At 34.6% G+C, this 15,839-nt stretch overlaps 1 protein-coding gene across 2 annotated transcripts in view; it reads left to right on the top strand.

Moving 5' to 3' along the window:
- Nucleotides 1-15,839, top strand: part of AP3B1 (adaptor related protein complex 3 subunit beta 1) — a 164,506-nt gene that overhangs the window by 138,879 nt on the left and 9,788 nt on the right. Inside the window, exons 25-27 of one of the 2 annotated variants that reach the window (XM_052775968.1) lie at nt 6,607-6,704; nt 7,807-7,841; nt 11,899-12,015. In XM_052775968.1, coding sequence (XP_052631928.1) covers nt 6,607-6,704; nt 7,807-7,841; nt 11,899-11,907 — 142 coding nt within the window. In that variant the 3' untranslated portion in view covers nt 11,908-12,015. Of the gene's footprint in view, nt 1-6,606; nt 6,705-7,806; nt 7,842-11,898; nt 12,038-15,839 lie in introns of those variants that run through there. The other variant, XM_052775967.1, reaches the window with a different exon arrangement.

The raw sequence follows: 15,839 nt of genomic DNA, 5'->3' as shown, positions 1-15,839 counted from the left end.
TTTATGAAAGACATTGTCAGTTATTTTGCATTTTTGTTAGAAGCGTGTTCAGCAGTAAAGTGTTCCTGATCATAATCATTTTCTTTACATTGTTCTAAGAGGAGCACTTTGTCTTGCATCAAATGTAATTGATCCTGAAGCAGTGTAATCACAATTACTCACTTTCTTAATTGGCCTGCCCAAAATCAGAAAATGGAAACCGATCGGCAGTGTTTAAATCAATAGCTTTATAGTAAAGCTTGTGGGGGTAGGGAGATAGTGGTAATGGGTAGATCAATTGGTCTTACATGCCAATCATGGACTGTGTGTTTTGCATAGCAAACACTACCTTTCTGCTTGGGGATATGCTGTTGTACTAGTGGTTCAATAAGTACAAACTGTATAAAGAAAAAAACTAACGTGAGTAATAAAATATTTAGATCTCTTTCTGAATTTGTTGCACAAATCAAGGACAATGAAGGAGAAACTGCATTATAGAGAGAGGTTTGAAGGGCAGAGCTTTGAAAGACCTCCCTCATAAATACTATTTTTATTAAGCAAAGCTTACCAAGATCACACGTCTAAAAAGAGGTGAAACACCTTAACTTGAAAACTGTGCGTAACGCGTTCATTTAGAATGTGTATTACTACGTACTCATAAGGAGAACATCTCTTCATTGCTATTTTTCTTGTGCCATGTCCTTGCAGAGAACACCACACTGGTGTTCTGCACAATAATGCATCTGAAACAGAAAGTTAAAGAGGAATAAATGGAGGAACTTAGGCTTTTAAAAGATTTTGTGAGTGTTACTGTTTCTTTTTGGGTTACTTTGTTCAGATTCTGCAAGCAGGATATACACAACTTAGAAGTATAAAGCAATTTGTTATTGGCTAACTCACATGCAAGGTAGTCTGGTAGCTTGTTGAATCCTAGTTAAACATTGGTATATTCACCGTCCTAGTAAGAGACCTCAGTCTTTGCTAAGCAGGTAGGCATCAGTGAGCAGAAAAGAAAGATCGGAACAGATCCTTGATGTTACAGGTTGACTGCAGTACTCCACTGACTGTGGATTTTTTTTTTTCCTTGTCAGATTTTATATATTTCCACATCAGTGTGTTTCCTCTTGAATCCTTGAGCTCCTAGTAATCACCATCTTAACAATCCTACCACTGTGTCTTATTTTATCTTTATTATCTTGCATGTTTCTACTTTTCAGATATTCTCAGGTCTTTCTCAGAGTTTACCAGTTTCCTTAGATGTCTGAACAAAGATTTGGGAGCTTTGACATGTCAGAATTTGGCCTTGGATCCTTGGAATGAAGACATTTGAATCCCTAGAGAAGAAAGGCGAGGAAGGTTACAGAAACAGAGAGTTACAGCATATACATGCCTGTATCCTATTTTGTGTACATGTATTTAGCATTTCAGATTCCCGTCTGCATTTGTAGAACCCAGCAGGCAAATCTCCAGCTTTCTGTAGGTGTCAGGCGAGTGACTAAAGGTAAAATGTCCTCTTTACAACATTGAGAGCTGGGGAAGGAAGCTTGTCCTTACCTCTTCTTCCCTATTCTTTTCATCCCCTCTTTCCAAATTCTCGTAGCTGTTCACAAAGCTGTAAAAGAACCACAGCTTTGAAGATAAAAGTAATTTACAGAGAACCTGTTTTCTTGTCTCCATTCTTTTGAAAAGTATGCAGGATGTTGTTTAGTTCTCTTTGAAACAACTTGGCATAGGAAACATCTCTTCCCCTCGTTTTCTCAAGTTTTAAGTGCAAAGAGTACAATCAGAGCTCCCAAGAAGAAAGAGAAATGGAATGAAAGCAACAACTTCTATGCCTTCCATTCTTGCTCAGAATAATGAGATCGTAGGAAAATAGTGTGACATGTGACAGAGGTTTTTACAAGCATGGGCTGGTTACCTTATATTGGCATTTCCTATATCCCAGTGTTATTAGAAGAGCTGGGACCCTGTACATACTCTTCTACTTTTGTTATGCTGGTAGAAAAGAAAGCTGTGTGTTTGCCTCATCTGCCCTGGACTGTATAAAGAGACCATTTTGCTCTCTTTATTCCAGAAGAGGTTGGTGTAGCAGGAAGAATCTAGCATTTTCTTAAATGAAGTAGATTCCATGAATGAGATTTGAAAACCTTATTCAATCTGCTGTTTGCAGGTTCTACCTTACCGTAGAAGCTTTTGCTCTAAATTTTGTTTTCCAAGAAAGAGATTTTTTGCGATGAGAAATTCTCTTACCTTACTTTGCGTTGATGTAGGAATCTTCCCAAGCAGAATTTCTACCTGCAAAGAGGAGTAAATGAAGGAGATCAGTTGGGTAGCAGTCAGTATTTGTATTGAGTGCAAGCATGCATTCAGGTGTAGATGCATGCAGAAAAGCATCTGATTAAAATTATGTGGTAGAATGTGTTATGGAATATATTAAAAACTAACATTAGAGATGCAGGACTGTCTTCACATCACTGTCACTTGCATTTTCACTTGTTTCTTGCTGTTTCCTTCCCTAGTGCTTTGTCAGCAAAGCACCAAGTTGTTTACAGATGTTGGATATTAAGACAAGCAATCCGGTACTCTTCTCTTTACTTCGTTACTCTAAAGTAGTCAGTTGACCCAGTTCCAGAAAGCAATTATATTGAGATAGATAACTGACCTGGAAAAAGCAAGGCTGGGCATGACAACTACTCTCATTTCTTCTATCACCCTACCTTTTTTCTTGTAGAAGCAGGATGCAGTCTTTTCCTTTCTGCAGCAAGACTATGAGCAAAGTCTCCTAGACTTCTCCATTCTGTGTTTTGCAGGAACTTAGTGTGTTGCTCTTCCCTTTCCATTCTTTTTTTTACCATCTCTGGACTTTTTTTGAATACAAGACAAAAATCGTGAGCTTGTTTTGGATAGATGTATTCTGGGTGAAGCAGCTACTAGGAGTGAAAAAAAAGGTGTAATATAAATAGCAAGAACAATATTCTCCAGCCTTTTATTAGAATAATAATTTTTTAAAAGCTTTGAAAATTAAGACTTTAAAAACTGCCATTGTGGAATCTTGTAAGTACTCATTCACAAGTGATAATATTACTTGTATTAGTTTTAACAAAGACGTTGCCATCATTGTCCTCAAGTCTTTTGTTATGGCAGAGAAATTCTTTCCCAGGAACACTTTGGAGCCAATCCTTTTAAAAAAAAAAATGAGGGAAGAGAGGGGGAATAAGGAAAATGGACACTGTTTTCAAACAACAGGTGCTAGCTCCTCCCACCGCAGCCATCTGAAGAAAAGTTAAAACTTTGTGTCTTCTAAAGGATTGAATGTTAGTCTTGTGGTGTCATTTATCATGGAGATGGTAAGTCTCCCTGTGTTCCTGTGGGAGCATTATCATCTCTCATTTGTTCATCTTAATTGAGTATATCAGAAGATAAATTCATAGGATCCTTGGAATTACATCATGAAAATGGTGTAAGTCTTTTAAAAATAGAGTATGTACAGTTTAACAGTTATTAAGGCAACAGTAAGAGTAATGATGTCTAATATTATTTGCCCCTAAGTTCACAATTAAATACAAAACAGATTATGTGAACTAGTGGCAAGGTACTGTTCTTGGACATCCCTATTTATCTGATTCTTTTAGAGATTCCTTCTGCAGACTTCTCACTAAGCATACATGTTCCACTAAGGATGTAACATCAATTGCATTTGCTAATACCAGAAAATGCAATCTTTAATTTTTTAAATCTAAACCCAGTTATGTTTGTTGGCTTGAGAAACTGGTTTTTTTTCTGATAAGCTTTTCAGCTTGATCTTCCAGGAAAGTTAGAGGAACACCACCTGAGATATGTTTCAGTGAGGCTTGAAGCAATTGTCTGCCAGATTCTTAAATGTTAATGTTCAAGCTTCAAACCACTTCTGCAGTTTTTTGTTTAAACGTCATTTATACTAATTATAGTATTCAAAGTATAAATAAATAAGTTAAATACACTGGAATTTAGTTTACTAGATATTGGGGGAAATTATGTAGTTGTACTGCAAGAGTCAATTTTATTATTAGGTATCTGATGAAATCTCCATCTTTGGAGATACTCAGAGCTCAAATGTTCAGGGCCCTGAGTAGTGTGAACTAAGGTTGCCCCGGGTTGAGCAGGAGGTAGGACCAGGTGATTTCCAGATGCCCCTTCCGACTTGAGTTGGTCTGTGGTTCTATGGAACTATGAAATCACTTTTGTTAAATTAAGATATTACTTGATCTCTAATATAGATGTAATAAAAGAGATGCAGATCAATAAACAAAAGCTGTATATATAGCATGTAAAGTGTGTGATGAAGAGAATGATAAAAGTGAGGATGATTTTCTCTGGCTGAAAAAAAATTTACTGAAGTACGCTGAAATTAAAGTAATGCAAAGTAAACCAGATGCTGGCTGAAGTGAAATTAAGAACAAAGTAGGTTTGAAGAACAAGTAGCAATCAGCATTTCTGCTTGCAGACTATGAAGAGTTCATGGTTTATCAAAGAATATCTATTAGCTTTTTAATCACTAGGGGAAAGGGAAGTGAAAAGTTTGTTAACAGCAGAGGTGTTGAGTGGTCCTCTTGAGCAGTTACAGCTATATAAAACCCATGCTATGCACATACTTTTATTCCTTCTTATTGTGAAAAGATTGTTAGGAGCATTTCAAAGCAATCTAAACATTGATGTTGAAAGTCAAGTTTAGCTACAAATGGTATGTCCAGTCAATGCAGGACGTGAATCATTGTACATAAAACTGCTTATCTCTTTTATGCTGAATTACACAGTGCACATCTTGCTTAAATATGAAAGATAACATTGGTTGAATGATCAGTTGAACAATACCAATGAAGGTATTGTTAAAAGTTTCAGTAATGTAGTCCAAGTAGTGTATATAAACAGCAGAAAGTTAAGAGGCAGTTGATTAAAGACCCTTCCTTCAGCTCTTAAGCTGATGGAGTTCTTGATCAGTTTTCAAAGGAAAAATTAAAGAAAAAAATATTACTTTCTTATTTTACAGTGCACTTGATCAGGCTAGCCAGTCAAACAATCCCTGCTCTTTTAGTATGCTAATGACATTAGAGATGGATGGTATTTAAAGTAGTATAGGAAAAAAAGTGAGAATTTGTTAGCTAAGCAAATTTTTAAAAGCAGCACTTCATAAATGATTCTTTGTAAATTAAATACTAGCCAGGTTTGAAGAGATTGTTTCACTGTATGTTTACTAAATAATAATTTTCAACAAAGTTAACATTAATGCTGAATTTTATTTGAAAAGCCAGTACTTGAGATTGCATCCATAAACGTAATTATAACACATCAGAAGTCAGAAAGTAATAATGTACTAGTCCCTAAGCATTTGCTTGTGAAATTGGGTAATTAAGGTAAGTATTAAAATTTTAAGTAATAGGACCATAAAATGCTTTCCTGTTTTCAGGTGGCTTATCTTGCATCTTTAGGAGAGAGACATGTATGTTTTCTATATTATTGACCTAGTGCTGGTTTTTGCATCAGTCTATCTTATTTTAGAATTTTGAAGTTGCAGAGTTATAAAAAATCAGTAACAGATGTTTGAGGTTAATTTAAATACCATGGATGTTAATTGATGAAATATATTTTCCATTCTAATGATTGTATCATTATATTTAAGTAGGATATCTGAGGCATATCAGCAATCAATATGTATTGACTATTTGGTACATCAGCAAAACCAAAAGTGTTCTTCTCTAAAAATTTCTCATGCCTCAAAGCATTAACAAAGATTCTGACTGGATCTACTGATCCTGAATTGCTAGCTGAATCCCTTCGGTATAGTTAGTCAGTCAAACATAGCAGACTGAATGTATCTTGAGTTTTTGTAGACTTGAAGAACTCCAAAACAAGGTAGTTGGAAACTCAGAGAATCAAATGGATAGGAAGACCAAGTTCACTGTATGATATTTATTTCTTAAGGAGGAATCTATAGCATTTGACAGTAGTATGCTACTACTGAGAGTAATTTTTTTAACTCTCTGCCATTATGAAAACTGCCTCAAATTCTGCGATTTTCCAGTGTGCTTTTTCATCAGCCAGTATGCTGTGTGGTTTTGTTTAAATATACAAAATGTTGCAAAGTTGAAGTGATCAAAGGTATTTCTTTTTTACTCTCAAATTTATTGTTTGGTTTGTTTGGGGTTTTTTTCAGACAATAATAATCCTTTTTTTCTGAAATTAAACCTTTCCTAGGTTTAGCCCTATTTCTGGGACTGCTGGTGCTGATGACAGAATTTGTGAACAACTGTTCTTTTAAAGGAATTGTGAAATGCATAATAATTTGTCCTTTGCAAGCATTTAGTTTGAGTGTGATGCCTTATAGATTACAAATAAACGTTAATACGAGTAAAAGTTACATTTTCAGAAATACAAGAGCATGCATGCTATATTAATACTACATTTGTACTGGAGAAAATGGATCAGTTTTACTGATGTAAGAAATTAGCAGGCTTTTGGGTTAACGAGGTAGAAATCATGCAGGTAGTTCTTACACTGTTTATAGATTCCATAGTAAATTTGGAGCTGATATATGTATATTAATCTATGTTGAAGCACTTCGTTGATTCTCTGTAATTTCTCTTTTCCCAGCACAAAGGATGATCATTTCAGTGTTAACATTCAGCCCCCTGTTGGAGAACTGCTTTTGCCTGTCACTATGTCAGAGAAAGACTTTAAGAAGGAGCAAGGTGAGAAATATTTCAGCAGTTTCAATATATGTATTTGGATGAGAAGAGGGCTGTGTTCCTTTCAATTTCCAAGTGTACAGCAAGTGCTTCCAGTGTAGCTGTTTGTGTTAGTCTCTGTTAGTATTCAGTCTGATACTAATGATTTAATTTAAAAATGTGCAGTGGTATTTGACAGCTTTTCAGTGTGTCTTTAAAAGCACAAAGCCCACTCTTCACCCTGAAACAGTCTTTTGGCTCAGCAAGTTTTGGCTTCCTATCATGAAGTGTGAATATCTTTCCTGCTAGCAGTAAAGCAGAAAGTTGGAATCCCGGCTCAAGGAAATAAACCAAATATACGTTGATACGGTGTCTGTCTTTACTAGTCTTTATTCAAAGGCTGCTTTTAAATACTGTTAGTGTACCTGTTCCTCAGCTACTTTGAAGACAATTTCAATCTTTTTCCTTTCAAACACTTCATATAAAAAAAAATTCTTGTTGGAATGCTGTTTTGGAAAGGTGACATGTTTTATATACTTCTGCATTCTTCTAATGTTGCATTTTTAAAGGATATAAGTTTCTGGTGCTAGTCCAAACACAAACCTCCCTAAGAACTTTTAGTGACTTGAATATTTTATACAAAACAATTAGAGAAAATTGTACTTAGCTTTGACCGTGTGTTAAATGTAATAGTCCATACTGCTACCCGTAGTTTGGATATGATTCTTGGATATTTTAATATATAAACGGGTACATTTTGGATGCATTCAAATATAATAGTGTTTACTCGTCTATCTCAATGTATGGGGATTTACATGTGTAAATCTCTTCACATTGAGATGAGAATATACCCATGGGATCCTGTCTCATTGCTGTGTAAGGCTCAGAAACTCAGTATATCTATCCATCAAGCAGTCAAGAACACCAATGAGTAATGCTATGTATTATTAATTATTGTTTTTGAGCATTTCTTGCTTTTGTATTTTTGAATGATTAAGAAAGTAGTTTAAATATCGCCTAGATCATTTTCAGTTAAGCTTATGGCTGCAGTGAAAAGTTAGGATTGTGCTTTGTTTTCTTAACCAATTGATACTTATTTGCTGTTCTTACCCTTTGCTGGCTAAAGCCTGCCTCTGCTTTATACCTGCTCAGCAAACCAAGGTGAGTGATTGAATGAGGCTGTGGCACATTTATTTTAAACTGTTCCCTTGTAAAAATTGTAGCTGAGGTTGTAGTGAGAGGAAGGCAGGTTACTGTGCTTCTTCCCCCCACTGTTTTTATATTTGCTTGTTTTGTGATATTTTGATAGAGTTTTTGTATATTTTACTGTGACTGAGGGCTTTTTTTCCTCCTGACTGGCCATACAGAACCACAAGCACATAGAAGTGCACTTGGAGAATAGCTGTGGTCCTCTGTGGAGTTGTTGCCAAAATTCCTTTTTCTTCTGCCATTTTACTTCTATGGTTGTTGATTATTTGTCTGAATAAATCTGGCAGCTGTTTGCTATGTTTAATAGAGCAGAAAGGCTACTCTGAATAAAGCTATTTGAAAATTTGTTTATATGAAGTATTTATAAATCCATGAAGGTCTCTTGGCATTTCTGTATCGCTCTCTCTGTCTTCCTGAATTCATTCTTTGATGCAGGACTTGATGCTGGCAAATTTACCACAGGTTTAAAAACCTTTTCTATTGCATCTTTTTTTGTATAGATATCAGCTGTTTCAGAACATTCGTGGTAATAGAGGTATCAGTTCTAAATTTTACATAAGTATTTATTACAAAGATCTAGGAGCAGCTAGCATTTGGGGAGAATTACTATGTGATCTTGGTAAATGAAAAATCCAAATTACAATAATAAATGCAGGGCAGTTTAGGAGTTGGTATATATTATTCTATTTTGTGTTTAACTTCGATTTGTCTGTATTCTCCAAATGAAACTGATTTATATAAGTTGTTTTTCAGTTGTCATGCTTTTTCTCCCCCCCCTTTTTTTTTTTGTTTTTGGACATAAGATGTTTCAAGTCTTGTACCTGGAGGTGCCTTATTTTATCTGTAACCAAAACAAATAGGTAAAAAATAGTGAAGGAGTGAGGATAATATTAGAAATGCAAGAATATATTGGGGGAGAATGAGAATATGTATGGGTTTTAAGGATTTTTACATCTAAATTGCATGTGTAACCTAATAAGAATGCTAAAGAGGAAATAGCCAGTATTATACTGGTATGTAGAAGACAATTCATTGCTACACATCTTTACTCAATTACACTCTGCTGTTTTGCATTGTCTGTTACATTTGTATATGTCCCTTTTCTTCCTGATGGCATAAGGAGAGGAAAACAGACAGGTTATTGAATATTCATGGCTGTGAAGGTTATCTAGTGGTAGCAGCAGAACCTCAAAAGCTGGATTTATCCACATGCTGCGCATGGTACGCTTAGCCTTGCTACACAGTCTTCCCTTCCCTTCCCTCCTGAGCTGGGGAATCCTCTGGTGAGGTAATTCCCAAGAGCTGCAGCTGAGTTAGTGGTTGATGTTGTGATTGACGGTTTGGAAGCAGTAGTTAAAAATGGTATTGCCAAACTACTCTTTACCTTTCTGGTTAAATACTTTTACTGATCTTCAGGCCTCAGGATTTTATACCCTGTTTTACTTACATCACATCCCCATGAAAAGTCCAGTTTCTGTAGCAGGAGTTCTGCATGCGTGAGACGTACTGTTGGGAACTCAGTATCCAAATTTTTACTTGTCTGCTGTTTTTAAAAATCAGTAGCAAAACTCGCCTTGCCTTAGTTCAGAATAGGACTAGTCTGGTAGCTAACATACCTTGTTATGTATCAGTGTAATTTTTGTAATTTCATTTCCTTTTATTATTAAAGATGTGTCCAGTTATTTCATTGTACCAGTTAGTTAACCCAGATTAATTGCTGCTCTGGGCTCTGACTAGAGTTTTCTTAGATTCTCATGCTTCAAGCAATATTAAAGGTGGCATGTGATTGTTATAGCTGGATATTAATCAGGATTTTTATGAAGGTGTTTTTAAAATAGCCAGTTAAATCTACTTCAAGTATAAAGACTGGGTTTTTTTCCCCTGCGGCCATGTTTCAAAATAATTTTGTCATTTTTTTTTTTAAAAGCGTATACCTGATTCCCATTAAAAAAAAAAAAAACCAAAACACAAAAAACAAACACCTTGGTTAAGTAAACAAATTGTTTACCTAATTTTATTAAGATTTATATATCCAACTTGTCTTCCTAACAAGCAAGATGCTAATTCTTTAAATGGTTGGACATATACTATTTTCTGCCCCTTGACTACCACAGGCAATCATATTTGATGCCCCTTAATTAGAGCACCCTTTTTTTCTTTCCAGGTTTTTTTCCACCTCAGCAATCGAGACAATACATTTGCTTACCATGCTGCTCTCCTAAGTGTTCTTTTGCATGTAAATTAATCTTGATTCAGTTTACACTGTCATGCTGAGTGGTACAAATTGCCTATAACAATAAAACAGCATGAGTTAAAAATAAAGGGGGGTGAAAAGGCAGATTGAATGTGTGCCTTACTTGATAGGATGTTACTTTGCTTTATGCCAATACATTAGTCAACGATAATGAATCTTCTGTTCTGAAAAGCATGGTTTAGTTGATTTTTTTAATTTTACTTCAATGGAGCAGTACCTTGTCTTTTATAGAACAAGTTAGACAAACCATTAATGACAAGAGTGTTAAGGTTAAATATGAAGCAATGCATTCACTTCTCTGAGTGCTATCCATCTTTCCATTTACAGGAGCTTGACAAAAGTACTGGCTTTGTACAACATTTCCTTTAATTACATGCTGCGGGAAACAGGCTTTTAACATAAACATAGTTGCATTCATTTATTCAGCATTTGCTCTTCAATAGAGCTTAATGGAGAAGGTTTAAATCCTAAATGAGTACACACATCTCTCAGCAGTGTTATGTCAGTCCCTGTGCTCTGCTTAAAAGCAGTTTTAGTCTGTGTATGTAGTTTTTAAAGCTTTTGCCTAATAGTGAAGTTAAACAATTTGAAACAGAATGTTCTATTCCCAAAACAAAGCTATCTTTATAGAAGTTGTATGCTTATTTTTGTTCTCTTCAATAGGGGATCTTGTTCAAAAATATCCTGTTATTTACTTATGAGCTGTTCCGTTTTTACTTTGATATTTCTTACTTTGTGACAGCAGCTAATGCACATTCTAGTGCATAAAAATGTTGGATTTATTTTTTTAATTGCTCTATTAAGCATCTTAGTGCCATTTGCTCTGGGTTAGAACTGTATGTGCAGCCCTAAAATATTAGCCTTTTGAGACTTTTGCATTGTTTTCATTGTTAATGTTATCATGGATTTCAGATGCTTCATATTTCTGCCTAAAGTACTGTGCTCCATTGTTTGTCTGTGTTTTCAGCTTCTGAACATAGTGTAAAAATACACACACAATGTTAAGTTGTAGTTACTGTTGGATTTTAATCAACATTAGCATCCAGCAAATCATTCTCCTAAACAATGGATATTGATAGAAAAGTGGGGGGTTTTGTTAAAATGTCCTTGAACAACATTTCCTGCTTTTTTTTGTCATGTGTGGATATAATCTTGACATTTCTGTTCCATTTTGTAGTGATATTCAAATTATTTTAATCAAATAATTTATCATGACATTTTAGAGAGACGGATACTAACTGAATTTCCCAGTTTCAAATGTGATGACTTTATCTTCATGAACTAAATTGAACCAATGACTACTCTCTGAATTTCAAGATTATTTTTAGCAATTGGATATGAAATTATAATTAAGCGCAGTGGTTTTATGATTGAAAGATTAGAAGGTGTCTTTGTATATGGTGTTACTTAAGCTGCACTTTTCCAAATGAGTCTTACTTGATATTTCATTCCTATGTTTACATTCTTCTTTTAAGTTACACTTTTTGTGAAAAAGAACCATCTTGATTTCACAGTTGCATTACTATCACACATATCTTTGTTCAGTTATTAGTAATTTGTTTCTAATAATAGGGCATTGCAAGTAATACATTAAACTAATGTAGTTATGTAATTTCTTATAAAATTGTTTTCTTGATGAATTATTTAACTTTTAATGCAAATGTGGGTTTTTGTTTAGAAGTCTCTCACTTTGGTTTTATGCTTAATAAGCAAGCAAATCTTAAAGTATTCATAATGAAATACTTAACGTTTCAGGGATGCTGACAGGAATGAATGAGACATCTGCTACAATAGCTGTTGCTCCGCAGAACTCTACTAGACTTGTAATAATTGAGAGGGTAGTGAAGGCAGCAAACCTGGGTGTAGTCCCTTCTGGTCAAGATAACATACACAGGTAAGATTACATGCCATTCATAGCGGAACCATCTTTCAATATGAATTTGTTAGTTCAAAATTCATCAATATTTGATAACATTAGGCAAAATTATCCACACCTTTAACGGATAAGGTACCCAATTATATTGTAACATACAATCCTAAGCAGATATTAATTTGAGCCTAAGTACTCCTTAGCTCTTTATTTGAATGTATATAGAACAATCAAATATCTAGACTTTACTGTACACAGTTAGGGGGAGTTGTCCTTTCCTGGTTTTGTTTCAAAGGGAAAAGGTAGCCTTTTAAAGCATGGTACTTTCAAGAGCATATATAAGGTTTTTTGACTTCTGTTTCTGTTTCCAAAAGTAAGTGGCCTTATTCAGGTATATCATCTGTGAGAAGCTGCTTGTTTTTCCCACATTAATTTTTGACCTATGATATCCAGCTAATTAAACCTAGAACCTGATTTTTTTTCTCAGTTGGATGAAGATCTTTTTAAGTGCAGGTTGAACATTAAATTGAACATTTCCTTATCCTTCCTATGTATATGCAAGGAAAAACAGTGATCGGCCAAGAAAGTCATTGGCCCTGTTTAAATTCCAGATGTTACTTGTATATCACTCCATTTCATCCAAAAGCTGTGGTACAGAATGTCAGTGGAATTTATATGATTGTTGGTTAATGACAGCTTTTAATGTGATTGACTCAAAATATTTAGTCCCGTGAATCTGTATGGCTTCTCACTTGTGACAGAAACAAACAGGAGAATTGCCATGTGTGGAAAACTGAGTGGACACAAATAACAACAGCAAGATGTAATTGGAAGCTGTTAACCTAGTCTTAGAATAAGAAAATGCATACATCTCTCCTAGCATCTACTAAAACTGTTCCAGAGTCTGAATAATCCCTTTAGCCCCCTGAATTTTGCTATTTCAATAAGAGCAAAGGATGTTCTTTTAAAGCAAAGAGCAATGTTTTTCTTTGAAATTTTGCTGACCAAGATGGCTGTTTGAAATGGTTAGAATCTTGTAGTCTACACAGGACTAATAACCTGATATTTCTCTTTGTTGGGTTTAGTCTTTTTTGCATCGCTGGGCATTTGTATTGCATTGCATTAACATTAACCCAGCTGGATTTTCCTATGTATTTGATACGGTCAATGATAAAATTTTGTTTCACCATAAAAACATAGTACAGCTAGTGCGATTGCACAGAAATGATTGTCACTATTGACACCTGCTCCTCCATGAAAGAGTCCTCATTTGTGGCATCCCTGAGGGATCTATACAGCCTGCATTCTCAACATCAATTCAAAGACTAGGTGAGAGTGTCAATCAAGAGACTGAAGTGTCTGCAGTATACAGGTGTTCTCCATCTTTACCCTATCCATCACATGAGACTTACTGCATAGGGATGGATTGTTTTGTGACTGAGTCTTGAAAAGGCTCCCTAAAACAATAGCTTAGTTCTTAGCTCAGCCACAGGTTTCCTGATTGTAGATAAGTTTCTAATTTGATCTTGCTTTCTCTTGACCTTTTTTTTTTGTGTTTTTAAAGGAGGTTTCCACAAAACAGAGTCTATGACCAATTGTAAATAAATTGAAGATGTACTTCCTGTTGGGTACAGTGCTTCAGAGACAGTGGTTGAAAGCATGTTCTGGTCAGGCTGAAGTATTCAGAGTGCTTTAGAGCATCCTGAAATCTTCTTTTCTTTTTTTGATTCAAAATAGAATGTATTCAATCTGCTACAGTAGTTACAGAATAGTTTGCATTTATAATGTCCATCAGGCAAAAAAATTGTTTATAACAACTTAAATGGCCTACCAGAAATGCCCAGCAATGATAAGCATTTAGAAAATAGCCCTTCATTTGCTTCACCATCAGTAACTGGAGTTCACAGATACTATGTAGCCATAATTGCACCTAGTTTTTACTGAGAACAGGAATGGGAACATTAACTAATTGGTACTGTGATGAACGTGTTCATCTTTTAAATAGCACTACATTATCATTAAAGTAAATCTTAGATTTAGATGAACAAATATTTGAGATAGAGATTAGATAATGAATACTTTCAAAACTCTGAAACAGATGACTGACATATTTTTATTATTTTTTTTAAATTGTATACATATATTTGGATTAAATCAACTCTACCATGAGACTAGACAAAAATAGAGTCTCTTGAAAATCTCATGGATGCAAGAAGTATGCCATGTTTTATGTATGTGACAGGTACACCATTTCAGGATGATAAAATAAACAGTCACCTTTTACCTTGACAAAGCAGTTACGGATTCAGTAAAAATATGTTAAAAGTAATTTTTTTTTTCCTACAGTATTGTCATTTGTCTTGTTTGTTTTATCACAAGTCATATTTGGGGAAAAAAATTACGTATAAGAACTTGCTTTAGCTCGTCATGCTATTCTGTGAGGACTACTTGAGTTCACTTCTTAGAAGTGCTTAGTGCATACCCTTTTACACAGGAAAAGAAGCAGTATTTTTAAACTGACGTTCTGCACAGTGCAGCATGAATTACATTAACCTCTTAGTTGGTCATCCCCAACTTGAGTATTACTACTTAGTGATGGCTAATGCCAAGAAATTTGTATTGCCTTCTAATGCAATATACTCATTCAAAATGAAATTGTACAGTATAATACAAGTGTGTCTAATGGACTTGAACACATGTGTGTTACTTGGGTTTTTTAAGTCTAAACATATTTGCACTCATGACAAAGACGCTGTCATGCTGCTGGGACCCAATTACTGCCCCTTAAATTGATAACCCTATTCAGGATTGTATTTTTCACCAAGTAAAAACACTTTGAGCAAATATAATGAAGATTTGAAAATAAATACTTGAAACAAATATCAACAGAATAGCATGCAGTCATCAATGAAAAATGAAATAAATGTAAACCTGTAAAATACATCAACTATATATCAGTCCCTATCACAGTATAGCAACACTTCCTTACATGCGTTTTTTTTCTCTCCTTACCATACGGCTACTGAATTTTTATATTTACTTGAAATGTAATAATTTAACTGTTAACTGAGTATAGAACAAAATGCCAGATAATAGACTTGATTGTATTTTAAACTCTCTTTTCTAGCCTGTTTTATTTGAAGTGATAGCTGCAAAAATTTTGAACTCAATAGCCAATATACATACCAGGACACAAACGTGCAAATTTATATTCATATATTTGCAAAATAAATTTGCTGTACTATTTCACTTCCTTAAGTGTAGTTACCTCCTCTTCAGATAGCTCTTCAATACAAGCTATTAGATTATTGGGCCTTGTAAGGCTGCATACAGTGCATTGTCATGTTCTTAATAGGATTAACTCTTCTTATGTATTGATCTCTCTTGCTTTTATTATCAAGGGGAAACATTATTTCAATTTTAAAGGCTTCTACTAAAAGCAAGAATGTGAAATTCATTTCAAAAGAGAAATTTTTTTTGAGCAGGAAATATAATGTCTCCTTAAATATGAAAACTTCAGAAAAAAGTTTATTATTTTTGTCAAAATATTATTTCATAAAAGTGATTAGGATAATTGTTGCAATATACATAGCTCCTTCTATGTTCTGAGAACTGTTGTTTGTTGAAAATATTTTAAGAAATGAAGGGTTGGAAGTGGGTTGAGGAGTGCATAGATGTTGACAAAGTGATTTCATAAAGAATCAGCTAAGGCAGCAAGCTTCTATCTTGTGATTCAGACCACATCTGTGATTTGAATATCTAAAGACAAAGACATTGAAAGAAAAGTATTTGTTCCTGCAGGGAATTAAATCAGTCTGAATCACTA

The sequence above is a fragment of the Harpia harpyja genome, chromosome Z (genome assembly GCF_026419915.1).
Source record: "Harpia harpyja isolate bHarHar1 chromosome Z, bHarHar1 primary haplotype, whole genome shotgun sequence".
Classification (NCBI taxonomy): domain Eukaryota; kingdom Metazoa; phylum Chordata; class Aves; order Accipitriformes; family Accipitridae; genus Harpia; species Harpia harpyja.
This window is presented reverse-complemented; position numbering and strand designations above follow the sequence as displayed.